The sequence below is a fragment of the Schistocerca americana genome, chromosome 8 (genome assembly GCF_021461395.2).
Source record: "Schistocerca americana isolate TAMUIC-IGC-003095 chromosome 8, iqSchAmer2.1, whole genome shotgun sequence".
Classification (NCBI taxonomy): Eukaryota; Metazoa; Arthropoda; class Insecta; order Orthoptera; family Acrididae; genus Schistocerca; species Schistocerca americana.
The window spans coordinates 161,614,269-161,632,848 of record NC_060126.1 but is presented as its reverse complement, the minus strand read 5'-3'; the positions used below and the strand labels follow the sequence as shown (position 1 = coordinate 161,632,848).

General features: G+C 44.7%; 1 protein-coding gene across 1 annotated transcript in view; it reads right to left on the bottom strand.

The window, feature by feature from the left end:
* Positions 1 to 18,580, bottom strand: part of LOC124545652 (neuropeptide F receptor-like) — a 116,183-nt gene that overhangs the window by 23,511 nt on the left and 74,092 nt on the right. The window contains exons 4-5 of the mRNA XM_047124598.1: positions 14,940 to 15,201; positions 8,255 to 8,493 (exon numbers count right to left, since the gene is read on the bottom strand). Of these exons, the coding sequence (XP_046980554.1) occupies positions 8,255 to 8,493; positions 14,940 to 15,201 (501 nt within the window). The remainder of the gene's footprint in view (positions 1 to 8,254; positions 8,494 to 14,939; positions 15,202 to 18,580) is intronic.

The window sequence follows — 18,580 nt, the reverse complement described above, 5'->3', positions numbered from 1 at the left end:
GGATTTCCTCATCCTGCTCCGCCAGCGATGCGTACCACCACACACCGTGGCATCTGGCCTTTAGCGGACGCTGCATACACAGAGAATTGCAAGAGCTTTCATATATAATTACCTCTAGTTATTATAGCATGGGCTATAGCTGCAGAACTAGACACTAGCTGAAAGCGTACATTAATGTAAATGTAAATTGCTACACTGTGAACACGTTGACGAAATACTAATTAATTGATACACCAACATTTACATATTTGTAGGATATTTTCACTCATACCTGAGCTAATTTATTGTTCATTTGCTACAGAAGGAAACAATTCCTACAACTGAAGAATGATGTAAGTATGTGACTGCTATTTGCGTGTCTCTAATGTCACAGGAACTTAGGGAAGAACGAAACGCAGGATAGCTAGAGAATGTGTAAGTACAGTTTATCGCCGTACTTTTGGATTTCAAGAAAGGTCTGATCTTTGTCATGCGAGATATAGAAGCACCAGTCCACCTCTTGGAGCACAAAAAAGGCGAACATGCCTCTGTTTAAAAGACTGTGACTGAAAAGTGGGGTACAAGCTGCCTCACTCTACCTTCCTCAGCACCTTTAAAATTTTTCTCTAAACTTGTGGCACGCGAAGAAAGTCACGCTCTTTTTAACGAGCTCTCACTCCCACAAGATTCCATAACCGTAACACTTACTCACCCGGTTGCCCACTCGTAATCACTCACTCACCCCAGTTCATTGTTATTATCTTTTTGCGTCGCTCTGTCACTGTCTTCTGTCCCACAGCCACAGTCCCCTTCGTTCTGTCCTAGTAATACAGTATCCTGCCACTGTCATTGTCTCCTCCTTACGCTCTCTTACTGCTACTGTATCAGTCATTCATTCCCACTGCTGCTGTCTCTTCTCTTTGTCACCACCTTTCTCTTTCTCGATGTCATTGTCATAGACTCTCTTTCTCATTATCACTTGCTGTCATCCACGTCGACTTTCTCTTTCTTTTTATTGCTCTCTCACTGATACTGTGTTCTTCACTCTTATTCTGCAACTGTTCGTAGCATTATTCTGTCATTGTCAACTACGTTGCACTGTCACTGTGTCCCTCTCTTTCTCTCATTCTCCCACTTTCTCCTTCGCTCTTTCTATACCACAACTACTGTCTACTATCTTCCAGAACTTATTACTTTCCCGTCTGTTTCCCACTTTCACTGTCTATATCTTTCTCAGCATGAAAAATTACGAATATGTTCGCATGCTAAAATTTTTGGGAAAAAGTTTAAAGAGCTGAGGAAGGCAGAATGAAGCAGCTGGTACCCCACTTCTCAGTTAGAGTATTTTAAACAGGAACATATTCGCCTTTCTACGTGTTGTAATAGGATCGTTGTTCCCTGATTGTTTTCCCTGCTACAGCAGGGCATATTACTCATACTAAAAGAACTTCTCCGGTCAGAAAAATTTTAAACGATTTACTTAAGTGTAATAAAAATAACGGAAAAATAATTTTACACCTCAAACAGTTTTTTATCTACACAGAATTCTGCATGTCCTTCAGCACTATAACACGGGGTCCCAGACCCCTTCTGATAATAACAGAGACGCATCACAGCATATTTCTCCGTGCTAGCACAGTTTATAAACTATTTTTTCGCCTCACGCCATTCTTTGCGTGTATAACTAGGGTAACTTTGAATCTCTGCATCTCGGAAACGGATAAGTATTTCAAGAAAATTTTCAAGGTTGTTGGCCATCGGGATCCTATGAATACCTTGTTACAATTGTAGCCCTTTGTTTATGATAGCCGTCTTGGAATCCGCGGATTGGTTTTGGTACCGAAAAGCCATGTGTTTGAAGTGTTTCTCGATAACGGAAAAATATTTTCAAAAACGGGCAGATGGCAATTCGAGATAAATGCCTAGATGATATACCGCTAAAATTTGAGCAATTTTCTGTGATTGATTGGTAAAATATCGGCTGCTGACGGCCAAAAAATAGTGAAATACGCTTGTTTCGGTTTTGCTCAGGAAACGCCCATGAACTAACTCATGCTTACACAAGCCCCTTAATGGACACCGTAGACTGCATACAACGCGAAATAACGAACTGATTTCCCCCATTCCCTATGGTGGAGACAATGTGAAATCTTCAAATTCTGACCCCGTACTGTGGGGTGGATACAGTAAGATGTTCCTTCTTTTGCGTATACAATTGCTCCCTAGTCGATGGGCTATCCACAGTAGTTGACGCTTCCTACCTGTTACCAACAGATCCCGAGTTATGAGCTCAGAAAAGTTTCGTTTCCATGTGTTGCGTCTTGGAATCTGTTGGTAGCGCATGCTTTCGCTTGCATACCGATTGTACCGACAGAACGCTCAGACAATTGGCTCTATTGATATGTCTGTAGGACCACTGGTGACGAGAGATTCTCAGGACAGCAGTGTAGCAATAAAAGAACGTACAGGACCGTTGAGAAGGTCTATGGTATGGGAATGTTGGCATGTGAACAGCTGAAATACCGGCAGAATTTACAAGCTAAGTATCAGCACAAATCGTCAGCAACAAGTTACTGGAAACTTTAAAGCCAGAATCAACTGGGACACTGACTACCACAAATGAGAGTCTAATGATTTGAACTGTACTCGTCGTGTCGCCCAGCTGTACTGTCTTGGGACTTTGACAGCGTCAGTAGCGTTCGACGACAAATGATATATTCAGAAACGTCTCATTTGGACACCTGTTCTGCCATTAACTTCGGTACATGGGAAACCAAAATTGTTCATGTGCCATCGACTGAATCCTTCAGTATATGCTGCACTTCTGGAGTTTTGTCTACTAAGACCCGACGTTTTGAGTTGTATTAAATGAAAGCAGTGCTATAACCAGCGTCTTTCAAATAATTTAATTTTTAGTTGAGGTGTACGTCAACGGCGAGGTGCCGGGACACTCCGTGTTCTTGTTGTCCTCTGCTAAAGAATGTTACAATCTGTGGATGCCTAGTGAAGGTACATGTATACTCTTCACTTTAGACGAATAGCTGCCTGCCCAACCAGGCGTAATTACTGCTGCTAGTGGTGGAACCCCCAAACAAACGGTTTCCTTTTGGTCTCTACCACCGATGCCTCTTCGTCCATCGACGGCAAAGGTTTAAGCAACCGGCTTAGATCTTCCTTGTCATACTGCCTGTAGAGTGGTACAACAACTTCTGCTCGTTTCTGCTGTTCTTCAGCTACGGCCCTCTTGATGCCACGCAGTGTGTGAGGAATAACCCTGTAATGATGCGTTGCGCTTTGGAGGAATAGCTACCTAACCAATCAGATCTCAGAGCGCTAGAGTTCGTAGATAGCGTGCCCCATGTAGACTGCGGTGACCAAGGTACTCTGTGTTCTGTATTCTCTGCTTCTGTAGCGCGCTGGCAGTACATGCATCGTGACGATGGTGTGTACACTCGTAAGATGAGTTCTGTGACGTTCCATTTCGATGGTTATTTCAGTGCTGCAACACTTTGGAATTTATGCTGAAACTATTGCCAGCAAATGCAGCAATATTTCAAATCATTGCAGATCTTTCGGTTTCATGGATATGCTTTCTTTTGCGTCCAAGTGTATGACCCACTGTTCAAGGACAAGCTGTTCCAGGTTTAAAGAACAATCTCGGTATTTCCTTTATTCATCCGTGAGTGTAGGCCATGGCGTAAGTTAACTTCGTATTTATTTAACATTAATACGGGAATTACTTATCGTATGAGGTACTCATTCTCCTGTAATATTCGTGTTTTGTGGAACTGCACTCCACGTGAGCTGTTGTAGGATGACTGTAATCTTCATATTGCAATTTCTTAGTTAATTACTAAATTACAACACGAAATCATTCCAACATTCTTATGATTCATTTCCACCGCAGTGCCCTTTATGAAATCTGTAACTCTTTTTAACGGTGGTTGTCTCGTACTCTTATAGGCACATTTAAAATTGCAGATGACATGAGCAAGAACTTTGAAATTCATTTTGCCTTCAGTAGACTCGTTATTAAAAGAAGCTGCCACCATCAGCAAAATTTCTCAGTTCCTTGCGAATACAAGGTAAGTTAGGGTTATCGAGAAACTCGAGACTTCATGCTGATCCTGAATATGTATGATGTGGCTCGTATTTCAGTTTCATTTATGAACAGTTCCTACAAGGGAACCTCCCCATCGCACCCCCCTCAGATTTAGTTATAAGTTGGCACAGTGGATAGGCCTAGAAAAACTGAACAAAGATCAATCGACAAAACAGGAAGAAGTTATGTGGAACTATGAAAAAATAAGCAAAATATACAAACTGAGTAGTCCATGTGCAACATAAGGAACATCAAGGAGAGTGTAAGGGCAGTAGCGCCGTGGTCTCGTGATAGCGTGAGCGGCTATGGAGCGAGAGATTCTTGGTTCAAGCCTTCCCTCGAGTGAAAATTTTACTTTCTTTATTTTTGCGAAGTTATGATCTGTCCGTTCGTTCATTGACGTAACCGTTCACTGTAATAAGTTTAGTGTCTGTGTTTTGCGACCGCACCGCAAAACCGTGCGATTAGTAGACGAAAGGATGTGCCTCTCCAATGGGAACCGAAAACATTTGATCGCAAGGTCATAGGTCAACCGATTCCTCCGCAGAAAAACACGTCTGATATATTCCATACGACACTGGTGACGGCATGTGCGTCACATGACAGGAATTTGTTGTCGACCCACCTAATTTGTACACTTGGCGAATGGGTAAAAAGATTCTTCTACCTTGCCCGATTTCGGTTTTCTTGTGGATGTGATAATCACTCCCAAAAAACTGATGAAAACGTAACAGTTTGTCACATAAACTGATAATAAAAAATTAAACTTTTCACTCGAGGTAAGACCTGAACCAGGAACCTCTCGTTCCGCAGCTGCTTACACTAACCACTGGACCACGGCGCTCCGCAGCTCAAGTTATCCTTGATGTTGCCTATCTTCCGCATGGACTACTCAGTTTATATATTCTGCTCATTTTTTCGTAGTTCCACACAACTTCTTCCTGTTTTCTCGATTGATGTGTGTTCGGTTTTTCAAGGCCTATCCACTGTGCCAACTTATAACTATATCTGAGGGGGTTGCGGTGGAGAGGTTCCCTTGTTAGGGTCCACAAAGTGAAGTCACACGTTTCTTTTTAGAACGGAAGTAAAAAAGAGATTTATAGATTTTTCCACGGTATTAGGTGTGATTATAGTGTTGGAATTATTTGAAATATATTTCAAGCCACCCCTCCCCCCACCCCCCAATTATATTCTTCGTTTGGCACTGAAATGTCTCTGTACTTATGAATGTATCAATCAAATCGAAGTCATATGATGTTAACATTCCTTATTAGGTTAAAAATATTACAAAATAAGATGCCCAATTTCACGAAATTTTCAACGAAGACATGTCAGTTATGTGCACAGTTTGTTTGAAAGCAGAAGTTGGAGGCTCTGAAAATGCTCAGTGGTGAATAAATACTGTAACTGTAGCTGTTTTATTTCTTTTCTTTGAGATTTAGTAACTACCATGTACAAGATGGAACGAGACAGTACTGAATTTTACGCAAGAGTCAAAAACGTTTCACAATTAAGGGGATGTGTAAGTCCCCTCACTGCTGAGCGGTCAATTGTAATTTTACGAGGGTAAGTACAGAAAGCTTCAATTGCTTATCAATCATGAAAGTAAATTATTTCTATAAGAGCGTTAACATTATCACTGTTTTGCAAGACTGCAACTGACTCTGTAAGTTACCAGTAATTACATTTCTTTTTCAATGAATCACAATGTGGTGGAACCAATGTATGGAAGAAAGGAAAGAAAGCATCTTCCTCACATGATCCACCCACAACACACGTAGTTGTACAATAATTCTATGTCAGAGAAATTGAGAGACACTCCTTACATATGTTTAAATACACTCCTGGAAATTGAAATAAGATCACCGTGAATTCATTGTCCCAGGAAGGGGAAACTTTATTGACACATTCCTGGGGTCAGATACATCACATGATCACACTGACAGAACCACAGGCACATAGACACAGGCAACAGAGCATGCACAATGTCGGCACTAGTACAGTGTATATCCACCTTTCGCAGCAATGCAGGCTGCTGTTCTCCCATGGAGACAATCGTAGAGATGCTGGATGTAGTCCTGTGGAACGGCTTGCCATGCCATTTCCACCTGGCGCCTCAGTTGGACCAGCGTTCGTGCTGGACGTGCAGACCGCGTGAGACGACGCTTCATCCAGTCCCAAACATGCTCAATGGGGGACAGATCCGGAGATCTTGCTGGCCAGGGTAGTTGACTTACACCTTCTAGAGCACGTTGGGTGGCACGGGATACATGCGGACGTGCATTGTCCTGTTGGAACAGCAAGTTCCCTTGCCGGTCTAGGAATGGTAGAACGATGGGTTCGATGACGGTTTGGATGTACCGTGCACTATTCAGTGTCCCCTCGACGATCACCAGTGGTGTACGGCCAGTGTAGGAGATCGCTCCCCACACCATGATGCCGGGTGTTGGCCCTGTGTGCCTCGGTCGTATGCAGTCCTGATTGTGGCGCTCACCTGCACGGCGCCAAACACTCATACGACCATCATTGGCACCAAGGCAGAAGCGACTCTCATCGCTGAAGACGACACGCCTCCATTCGTCCCTCCATTCACGCCTGTCGCGACACCACTGGAGGCGGGCTGCACGATGTTGGGGCGTGAGCGGAAGACGGCCTAACGGTGTGCGGGACCGTAGCCCAGCTTCATGGAGACGGTTGCGAATGGTCCTCGCCGATACCCCAGGAGCAACAGTGGCCCTAATATGCTGAGAAGTAGCGGTGCGGTCCCCTACGGCACTGCGTAGGATCCTACGGTCTTGGCGTGCATCCGTGCGTCGCTGCGGTCCGGTCCCAGGTCGACGGGCACGTGCACCTTCCGCCGACCAGTGGCGACAACATCGATGTACTGTGGAGACCTCACGCCCCACGTGTTGAGCAATTCGGCGGTACGTCCACCCGGCCTCCCGCATGCCCACTATAGGCCCTCGCTCAAAGTCCGTCAACTGCACATACGGTTCACGTCCACGCTGTCGCGGCATGCTACCAGTGTTAAAGACTGCAATGGAGCTCCGTATGCCACGGCAAACTGGCTGACACTGACGGCGGCGGTGCACAAATGCTGCGCAGCTAGCGCCATTCGACGGCCAACACCGCGGTTCCTGGTGTGTCCGCTGTGCCGTGCGTGTGATCATTGCTTGTACAGCCCTCTCGTAGTGTCCGGAGCAAGTATGGTGGGTCTGACACACCGGTGTCAATGTGTTCTTTTTTCCATTTCCAGGAGTGTATCTTATGATAATGACTCCTGCGAATTGTAGATAGTGCCACAATAGGTCAGAAATTACTGAATTATTCACCTGACAACAGTAAATGAATGTAATCGCTGCTACACTGTTGTAGTGTCCGCAATGCGTTATTATTATTATTATTATTATTAGTGGAACTAGACACACACAAAGCATTGATAGCCTGAAGTATTCCAACTTCTGGCAGTTCAGAAGTAAGGAGTCCAGCAATCCGGTGAGTTGCAAACAATAGGCTTAAGTATAGTGCTCATATTTTAATTTGGTTGATTTGAAACAGGCTTGCTGGGTGTGGATGAAGCAACTGTCGATAGGAAGAGTGGTGCAAAGGAAGCATATTCTGTACCCTCCCAGTCGACAGTTAATTTTGGTTTCGGAGAAGGAATTTTAGGTAGCACTTGTGATGCACTAACAATTGCTTCGTCATTCTAGAAAAAAGTTAAAAATAAGCAGTGCCAATTGTCTCATGGATTCATAAGTCCGTTGTTTAGAAAAAACTTATGGAAACTAAATATCGTCTACGCCTTCGACATTTTAAATATATAAAGATTCAGATAAAGTTTTGTTTCATTTTAAACTTTATTTTGCCTCCAATATTGACGACGGTGGCGGAATGGGGAAGGAGTACCAGGTATTATCGGATTGCATTCGTGAGTAATGGACTCAGAAAGGTTTGGAACCACTGGTTTACGGTCACATCACCTCTCTGTCTTCAAGCCCGAGCGCTACGACTGCTAGATCAGAATGCGTCTCCAGCCATGCCAGACTCGCCCCGCCGTTGGTGTACTCACTGTCTTCCGGCCGCAGCTGCCTGGCGCCCCGCCTGGAGGCGCGCCGCTCGGCCGCGTCCTCGCCGCCGCCCCCGCCGCCCCCGGCGACGCTGCCGCCCCCGCGCCGCCCCCGGCCGGCGAGGCTGGAGCGCAGGGAGCCGACGCGCTCTCGCACCGCGGCCTGGGCGGCTGGCGCGCACGGACACAGCGCCGCCGCGATCTCCAGGAACTCCTTGCGGAAGTTGTCGTTGAGCCAGCCGTACAGCAGCGGGTTGGAGCACGCCGACGACATGCCCATCATGTGGCACACCGCGTACGTCACCAGCATCGCCTGCGACCCGCTGAACGGGTTCCACACGTCCACCTGCGAAACACGCCAGCTGGGTAGAGTGCATACGGACGATTAGGCGGAAATAGGGGAGGAGCAACCCAGTGGGGTACACAGTGACCGCCGCATGCATATTGACCGCATTCATTTTCATGAAGCAGAGGTGGTACTTGGAGGTTGATGTACACAGCCTGAAATGTAAAGTGTAAACCCATGCACGCAGTGACGAAATGCTACCAAACTCACACTCCAGAATATCCAAGCGGAACATGTCATATAAAGTTCCGCAGATACGTAAATTCATTTTCAGAAGGAAAAAGAAGCCACACTGTGCCATCGCGTTGTCACAACGTTTAGACCAGTTTCTCCTGGTCATCTTCATGCAAAAATGTCGGGGTCATGTCCAGTTCACTCCTTTATACTTGCTGGATTGTAGACTACTCTGAGGAGTGCCCAACGTTTGGGCCAATATGTGCCCCTGGGAAAGATTTCGCTGTGGCCATCTGGAAGGAGATCCACGTGTTGATTCATGCTGCTGCCTGTAAATTTCGCCCGCTGTTTCCAGCAGAGCTGTCCATGGCGGTCTAAGGCGCTGCAGTCATGGACTGTGCGGCTGGTCCCGGCGGAGTTTCGAGTCCTCCCTCGGGCATGGGTGTGTCTGTTGGTCCTTAGGATAATTTAGGTTAAGTAGTGTGTAAGCTTAGGGACTGATTACCTTGGCAGTTAAGTCCCATAAGATTTCACACACATTTGCATTTTTTTGCTGTTCATGGGATGAGGTGAGAGCAAAAACACGTCGGGAATGTTTTGATATGAAAGCGGCGGAGACAGCGGGAGAATGGAGAGGCAGCATTCCCGGACCCTCTACCATAAGGCCCTTTAGTACAAGGCAAAAATCCTCTTCCGGTGACACAGGAATGGCCAACACATTGTCCCCTTGGCGGAGGATGTCTGGTCGAATGGCTGCAAAGGAATGAACTGGACATGACCCTGATACTTCACCATAAGACGACATGAACAAACTCGTCGAAGCGTTGAGATAACACGACGCCAAGTTGGATACTAACGCAAGAAAATGGTATCTATCAAATTTGCCGAGAAATCCTACAGTACAATAAAAAAGCCATTCGTAACTACATGAATAACCCTGTAATTACATAACGGCTATAGGTTTATAGGTTGTGTGTGACGACACTGGAACTGTTCAGGCTGACATCCAACACAGCATATCTACGGGAGATACACGTCTTGGTCATCTCCATCTAAAGGAGGTTCAGACATCGCCATGAGAGATATGAGAGTGCGATACCGACATATTTACGCAGAGCGTTGCTGCAGTCCAGTCTACGTGTAATGTAGTGCAATGACGTGTGTTGACGAGATGGATTCAGTGCAACGGCGTGGCGAAAAGAGTTGCCAGAAGGTTTCTTAAAAGATTACATCATGAGAAGATTGTAGGATTCTTGACTGGCTTTGACGAAAGGTGTATGATAACAGCTGAAATCCGGACATTGTGTCACCACGTACAGTCAGGAACAGGCTACTCATCAGAATCAGGTTTCGAGCTGCCGTGCTTCGTTTGTCGCCGACAGTACACTGCAGATAATAGTGTGTTATATTGGAACCCAGATAAGTAGATGATCGAGTGGCGTTATGTAGTGTTTCGGGATGAGTCTCACTCTATTTGTTGCTATCAGATAGACGACAAAGTTCCCATAATTCACAACGAATCCGTCCAACACCAAGAACCATAATGTAGTGTAGGTCGTCGATAGGATCGCGCCCACTGCACAGGGGGACAGGGACAAGGGGAAAACGTCTTACACCAATCCTCGTAATCAACAAATTCGAGGAGCTGTGTTCCACTGAAACTGAAACTGAGCCAGTGGGGCTCACTTCAACTGTTGCGAAACGTGCAGCGTACCATGCCAGAAGTAGTCAGACACCAAAAGGTTGCGGCCTACTACTTGCGCCTTAGGGAAATAATTGGGTCAGGAATGCACTACACGCTAGAGGCCGACACACAGATACAACGATACTGCACACAGCTTTTTGGATTAGTTGACTACCACCCAGTCCAGGTAACGAATGCTGTTGCAGAGCTAGAAGTATCAGTGTAATACCCTAATAAATTATCCTAACAGATGAGAGTACTAAAATCCTACTGGTTAGCTGCCGAAACATTTGAAACGATGTGCTAGAGTTTGAAGCATTCATAAAAACCAGTGTAGTTCACATAATACTAGGCACAGAAAGCTGGTAAAACCGTTGTACAACGAGAAAGAGGAGGACTACAACGCATTGCAGAGACGCACCGTTCATGTGATGTATCCATTAATATTCCTGCACGGAGGAGACGGGTATCATTGTAATGTGAAACAAATCCAACTGGAAACAGTCATAGCAACAAACAAAAATGTCAATTCCAAGGAGATCTATGCTTATCGCGAAACATACAGTGACATTCTCAGGACTCGCCGTTTACTGCCTCCAATCCCGGTAGATATGTATGCAGAAACAGAAGCGAAACTGTTGCTTTACGTAAGACTGATTCAGAAGAAACTACGCACTGAAGAATACATCCACATTCCATAGTGGAAACATTGACGACCTATGAACATTGGTAATCTTACCCTCATAACACGTAGGAAGTCCGAGACACATGCATAAATACACTCAAGTAGCCATGATCTACATAAGAAAATATTGATTACCTGACTGCATAACATTCACACGCAACTCGTCGTGGCTAGACGTCAAAGAATAACTAGATAGGGACAAGCCCACATGCATCCACACGACATAATGGCCCGAGTTCTCCGACAAAAAGAAATGAGATTTTTGAAGTAATCACAAAATACCACATATTTGGTACGTTAGACGCTGGATGTACACAATCGAACGACGAAAACGAAGACTGCCTCACACACACAATCTCATATGGCTACACCACAGAATTCATCCAAAGGATATCGACAAAATTCGTCCAAGCTGAATTTCCCAGTCCTCAACGAGATCCATAACAGTACCACATATTAGCGAAAAACATGAATCACGGACCATGCTGGCGATGAAACACCAATTGACCGCGTGTGAGAGATTGAAAATGTACAAAAAGAAACTCAAACTGCGCTTGAACTACTAACAAAGCGGAACTGAGTACTGTCCCAAATACAGGAGGCGATCGCCCAAAAAGTTGGTTCCACAGCAAAAATAGGAGCACCTGGTAGCGAAGAAATGGAGATAGATGATGAACGTATAGTATCACATAACACACTACTTTTCAAAATGTTCCAAACACACATAAACGTAGAATATTGCAATCCATCACGTCTGTAAGCATATAAACAAAGGCAGTTACATGGCAGTATTTCAAATAGCCAAAGAGAGCGCGCAAAGAAACAGGAACAACGACATCCTCATGTACCAAATGGGAAGACACATCAAGAGTAACGAAGCAGCGTGGCGGAATTTCGGTTTTCCCATACACGAACGAGAACCAACTGTGCAACATCTAACAGTACAAATGGCTCTGAGCACTATGGGACTTAACATCTATGGTCATCAGTCCCCTAGAACTTAGAACTACTTAAACCTAACTAAACTAAGGACATCACACAACACCCAGTCATCACGAGGCAGAGAAAATCCCTGACCCCGCCGGGAATCGAACCCGGGAACCCGGGCGTGGGAAGCGAGAACACTACTGCACGACCACGAGCTGCGGACTCTAACAGTACAGTTGGAGAATGGACAGAGAGTTTACTTCACAAACGACAAGACAAAAAAAGCTGCAAGCGAACCAACACAACATTAATAGCTTTTTAAGAACTGTGCCAGACGGATCCAGTCGGGAAAATATTACTAAATGTCGACGTCCCTAACTGTTATACGTGGAACACAACAAGGAAAATCTTTCAATGACGAAAACAATGAATTCCATTAGGTCATCCACGTGTCATGAAAACTGCCGCACTAGGCCGAGTAGACCTCGTACATCAGAACAACCCCGAATGTTTCTATCTCTGGATGTGCTACACGAAATACGGGGACGAACAAGTATCACAGACCTCAAGACCGTTGACTGATACCTATTCCAGACGTACAGATAAGCATGCCAGCGTTTATGACTACTGGAAAATGACAAGCAGTGGGAGCTGACGCTACAGGAACCTTTACTCACAGCCTCAGCTGAACAAATGTGAGACTTGTTCGCCATGATTCTAACAACATGTAAGCTATCGAATCCAAAAGAGCTACGGATTCCTTCAAAGAGAGTATGAGTGATGACACACTGTCATCCTGAACTGGCCATCGAGTTCAACGACGACATCGTAATGAAAAATTATTCACCTTGACGAAGCAGAACTTAGTACAACTTGGGACACAAACACCACGAAAAGATGCTATCAGTATGCTAAAATTCGAAATTAGAAAGGGAAAAAGCTACACAATCAACGAACAACTTCAGTACATTGCTCACAACAAACCATTCCTCAATGACAATCAAAAGGAAATTTACAACGTTATCATGGGCCGAATCGACAATAACAATGGCGGAATTATTTACTTGGACGCAACAGGCGGCACCGCTAAAATGTTTCTAAGATACCTGCTGATGGCGGAAGTACATGCTAAACAACACATCGCTCGTGTACTGGCGTCATACGACATTGCAGTCAGACTTATAGAAGGAGGATGAACTGCTCATTCCGCCTTACAACTACCGTTCAATATAGCCGAGGAACAATTCCTGATAATCTGAAGACCATCTGGACGGAGTGAACCTGTAAAACAAACTAAAATTATCGTCTACGATGAATGCACCATGGCACATAAAAAATCCCTCGAAGACATGGACAGAATATTACAATACTTGGGAGGATACTCTGATATGGTGTAAGGAGTTCTACTCACACTCTCAGAAGATTTTCGACAAACACTTCCAGTTATTTCCAAGACATCACCAGCAGACGAGACTAATACGTGCTTTAAAAAGTCACATCTCTGGCCACGCATACAAAAACTGCGACTAACAAAAAATATGTAAGGTGAACTATCGAAAGGCGAAATAACAACACATTTTGCTCAACAGTATTTACAAACAGGCGAAGATACATATCCTACTGCCCAGAACATCGGCCTCATTAAACTCAACAGTCATTTCAGTAACGTAGCAGCTGCTGAAAACGAACTCATTGACCAAATTTGTTCCAAACCATGTTCACAAGTATACTACTCCGAACTGGCTATTTGAGTGGCTAGTTTTGGCAACTACAAACAATATTGTAGACGACATCAGCTTTAATAGTGGAAAGAAAATTCCCTGTGATGACAGAATATATAAATCGATCGACACGATGGTAAACGTTGAAGAAAGTGTGAACTGCACTACAGAATTTCTAAACTCTTTGCAAGTACAAGGAATGCCGTTACGCTGCCCTCGAATCAAAATTGGATCTCCGATCATACTATCCAGAAATATGAACGTACCAAAACTATGAAATGGAACAAGGATGATCGTCAAGTAGCTATCGAATAACATCATCGAAGCTGGACTTATGACTGGAATATAAAGGCTACCCACTATTTATTTGTCCACAGAATACCAATTATCTCTACTGAACTGCCATTCCAATCTTCAAGACTGCAATTTTCAATCAAATTTGCCTACAGTTTTAATATTAACAAAGTCCAATGACAAACTTTAAAATATTGTGACATCAACCTCAAAGGCTCCTGCTTCTCTCACACTCAATTATACATAGATTGCTCTCGAGCAGGAAATTCGAAAAAATTGTACATATATACCCCCGATAACAAAATGCAAACTATTGTTTATAAAGAATTACTGTAAATAGTTAAGGTACCTTTTCATTACAAATTTTTCACCCTTATACAAGTATTTTAAATGGTTAGAATATGTTCTCAATAACTTTTTTTAAATCTTCTTCTTCATGGTATAACACTTTCCGTGAATGTGATTGTGAACTATTCTGGAAGAAGGGACAGGGTAACAGGAGACATATTTGACACAAAGGTTGCCTTTTCGAGTTCAAGCTTGTACTCGACTGTAATCAAACGACGTTTAACCATCCATCCTCCCATATTTTAGGTCTAATAATATCTATCCTTTCGAGTACTGAGCCGAGTTGTTCATTTTTTGTACAGTATTTTTCTGTACGAAATTTTACTACCCACGCACTCGTCTTTGTGAGGTTTTGTTACTCTTTTGCTGCAACTTGGAGTCGAGCTCGACTCCCTCCCTTGGCTACGCCGTCCAATGTATTACACATTATAATGCGCATCACTGCATCTGAAGAAGACGACTGGGTCGGTTGCCAAAATATCGTACAGAAAGATGGAATGGACAGCTCGGCTCAACACCTGGAAGGACACACACCTAATCAGCGACGCTGGGAAAACCCGGGGGATGAGTATAGACGCCAGCGGGTGAGAGGTGAGGCGGCAGTGGTACTCACGACGAGGTTGAAGATGTTGAGCGGCAGCCAGCTGACGCAGAAGATGAGCGCGATGGAGTAGAGCAGCGCGTTGGTGCGCCGCATGCGCCGGTCGTCCTTGCCCTTGCGGGCGCGCGTCGACGCCGCGTACTGCAGCCCGCCTCCGCCGCCAGCACCGCCCCCAGCAGCGCCTCCAGCGCCGCCCCCGGCGCCCCGTCCGTTCGCTGCAGACGTGCCCGGCGTGCTGCCGCACCGCGACACCATCGACGCGGGATTCACGTACCTGTCAACACGGCGGACAGTAAGTGCACTGCCAAATACTGTGCTACTAGTAACCGATTCGCTTGGTAAATTGCATAACGCAAAATGGCAAGCAGTAATCATAGTTCCTCTTACAATAAAAACCAGAACATTATGACCAACCGCGTAATAAGTTCGACACACAAGATAGGGCGAATTTATTCTACACCAACCGCTGTAGCTCGGTTCTTGCCTTGTGACACGGACGGTTACCTCGATGGTAAGTACCATCGTCATTGCGAGACACATCAAACTTTACGCGATGCAGACGGGTCAACGATAACGATCACGTAATCCACAGCTTTTTTACTGCCTCCGATTACAACCACAGACCTGATGGAAGTGCGAGTGAATAACTCTCATTGCGTAATGCTGCTCCCACCACAGTCCTAGGTCACTGGTACATCTACATCTACGTGATTACTCTGCTATTCACAATAAAGTGCCTGGCAAAGGGTTCAATGAACCATCTTCAAGCTCTCTCTCTACCGTTCCACTCTCGAGCGGCATGTGGGAAAAACGAGCACATAAATTTTTCCGTGCGAGCCCTGATTTCTCTTATTTTATCGTAATGGTCATATCTCCCTATGTAGGTGGGTGCCAACACAATGTTTTCGCAATTGGTGGAGAAAACTGGTGACTGAAATTTCGTGATAAGATTCCGTCGCAACGAAAAAGGCCTTTGTTTTAGTGATTGCCACTCCAATTCACGTATCATGTCCATGACACTATCTCCCCTATTTCGCGATAATACGAAACGAGCTGCCCTTCTTTGTACTTTTTCGGTGTCATCCGTCAGTCCCACCTGATGCGGATCCCATAACACAGCACAGCAATACTTCAGAATAGGGCGGTAAAGCGTGGTGTAAGCAGTCTCTTTAGTAGATCTGTTGCACCTTCTAAGTGTTCTGCCAATCAATCGCTGTCCTTGGTTTGCTCTATCCACAATATTATCTATGGGATCGTTCCTATTTATGTTATTTGTAATTGTAATCCCTAAGTATTTAGTTGAATTTGCAGCCTTCAGATTTTTGTGACTTATCGCGTAATCGAAATTTAGCTGATTTCTTTTAGTACTCACGTGAATAACTTCACACATTTCTTCATTTAGGGTCAATTGCCACTTTTCGCACCATACAGATATCTTGTCTAAATCATTTTGCAAATCGTTTTGATCATCTGATCACTTTGCAAGACGTTAAATGGCAGCATAATCTGCAAACAATCTAAGATGGCTACTCAGATTGTCTCCTATGTCGTTAATATAGATCAGGAACAATAGAGTGCCTATAACACTTCATTGGGGAACTCCGGATGTTACTTCTGTTTTACTCCATTACTACGAACTGTGACCTTTCTGACAGGAAATCGCGAATCCAGTTGCACATCTGAGGCGATACTCCCTAGGCACGCAGTTTGGTTAGAAAAAGCTTGTGAGGAACGATGACGAAAGCCTTCTGGAAGTCTAAAAATATGCGATCAATTTGACATCCCCTGTCGATAGCACTTATTACTTCATGAGTATAAAGAGATAGTTGCGATTCACAAGAACGATATTTTCTGAAACCGTGATGACTATGCCGGCCGCGGTGGCCGTGCGGTTCTAGCGCTGCAGTCCGGAACCGCGGGGCTGCTACGGTCGCAGGATCGAATCCTGCCTCGGGCATGGATGTGTGTGATGTCCTTAGGTTAGTTAGGTATAAGTAGTTCTAAGTTCTAGGGGACTGATGACCTAAGATGTTAAGTCCCATAGTGCTCAGAGCCATTTCGTGATGACTATGTCAATAAATCGTTTTCTTCCAGGTACTTCATACTGTGCGGTGCATGTCTCGAGATGCTATTCAGCTTGATAACGGCGTATTTCGACGCGATCGTCCACCTGGTATAAGAAGAAATGTAATTCATTCGATGAGGTGACGCTGTTCTAGTAATAGACCGTCCTGTTTCGATGGTCCGTGCTCACTGCGATTGTAACTGACAATATCGTTTGGTGAACATGGGAACAGTTGCGGATCATCTGTTGCAGAGACCGATGTTGAAAAAAATGAGCAGAGCGCTGTGCTCTGGTACAGCCTTTCTCTACATTCTATTCTATCTCCAGACCTACCACTCACTGCCGCCTATCGCGCTTTACAGAGGAGGCAAGCCTTCGACATCGATCTTCAGTGATGATGTGTGTGTGCGTCTAACACCTTGTCGTCTAGTTGTGTTTCAACGGTCCTTCGACCACTCACGACAATAGCACGAGAACAGCCGATCAGCGTTGCTGTTTCCGAGATGCACATTACCAGGTGACAAGCCATATCAATGTAGCCTTTGATCATAAGGGGGTTGCAGCATCCCTGAATATGGAAGTAAATAGGAATATAAAAAAGGGAGGAAGGTTTATCTGTTTAGCAAGAGTAATAAGAGGCAGATTTCAGACTACCTAACGGATCAAAACGAAAATTTCTGTTCCGACACTGACAACGTTGAGTGTTTATGGAAAAATTCAAGGCAATCGTAAAATGCGTTTTAGACAGGTACGTGCCGGCTAAAACTGTGAGGGACGGGAAAAACCCACCGTGGTTCGACAACAAAGTTAGGAAACTACTGCGAAAGCAAAGAGAGCTTCACTCCAAGTTTAAACGCAGCCAAAACAGACAAACGGAAGCTAAACGAAGTCAAAGTTAACGTAAGGAGGGCTATGCGTGAAGCGTTCAGTGAATTCGAAAGTAAAATTCTATGTACCGACTTCACAGAAAATAGTAGGAAGTTCTGGTCTTACGTTAAATCAGCAAGTGGATAGAAACACCGTATCCAGACACTCCGTGATGATGATGGCATTGAAACAGAGGATGACACGCGTAAAGCTGAAATACTAAACACCTTTTTCCAAAGCTGTTTCACAGACGAAGACCGCACTGCAGTTTCTTCTCTAAATCATCGCACAAACGAAAAAATGGCTGACATCGATATAAGTGTCCAAGGAATAGAAAAGAAACTGAAATCACTCAACAGAGGAAAGTCCACTGGACCTGACGGGATACCAATTTGATTCTACATATAGTACGTGAAAGAACTTGCCCCCCTTCTAACAGAGGAACGGAAGGTTACAAATGATTGGAAAAGAGGACAGGTAGTCCCAGTTTTCAGGAAGGGTCGTCGATCAGATGCGCAAAACTATAGGCCTACATCTCTGACATCGATCTGTTGTAGAATTTTAGAACATGTTTTTTGCTCGCGTATCATGTCATTTCTAGAAACCCAGAATCTACTCTGTAGGAATCAACATGGATTCCGGAAACAGCAGTCGTGTGAGACCCAACTCGCTTTACTTGTTCATGAGACCCAGAAAATATTAGATACAGGCTCCCAGGTAG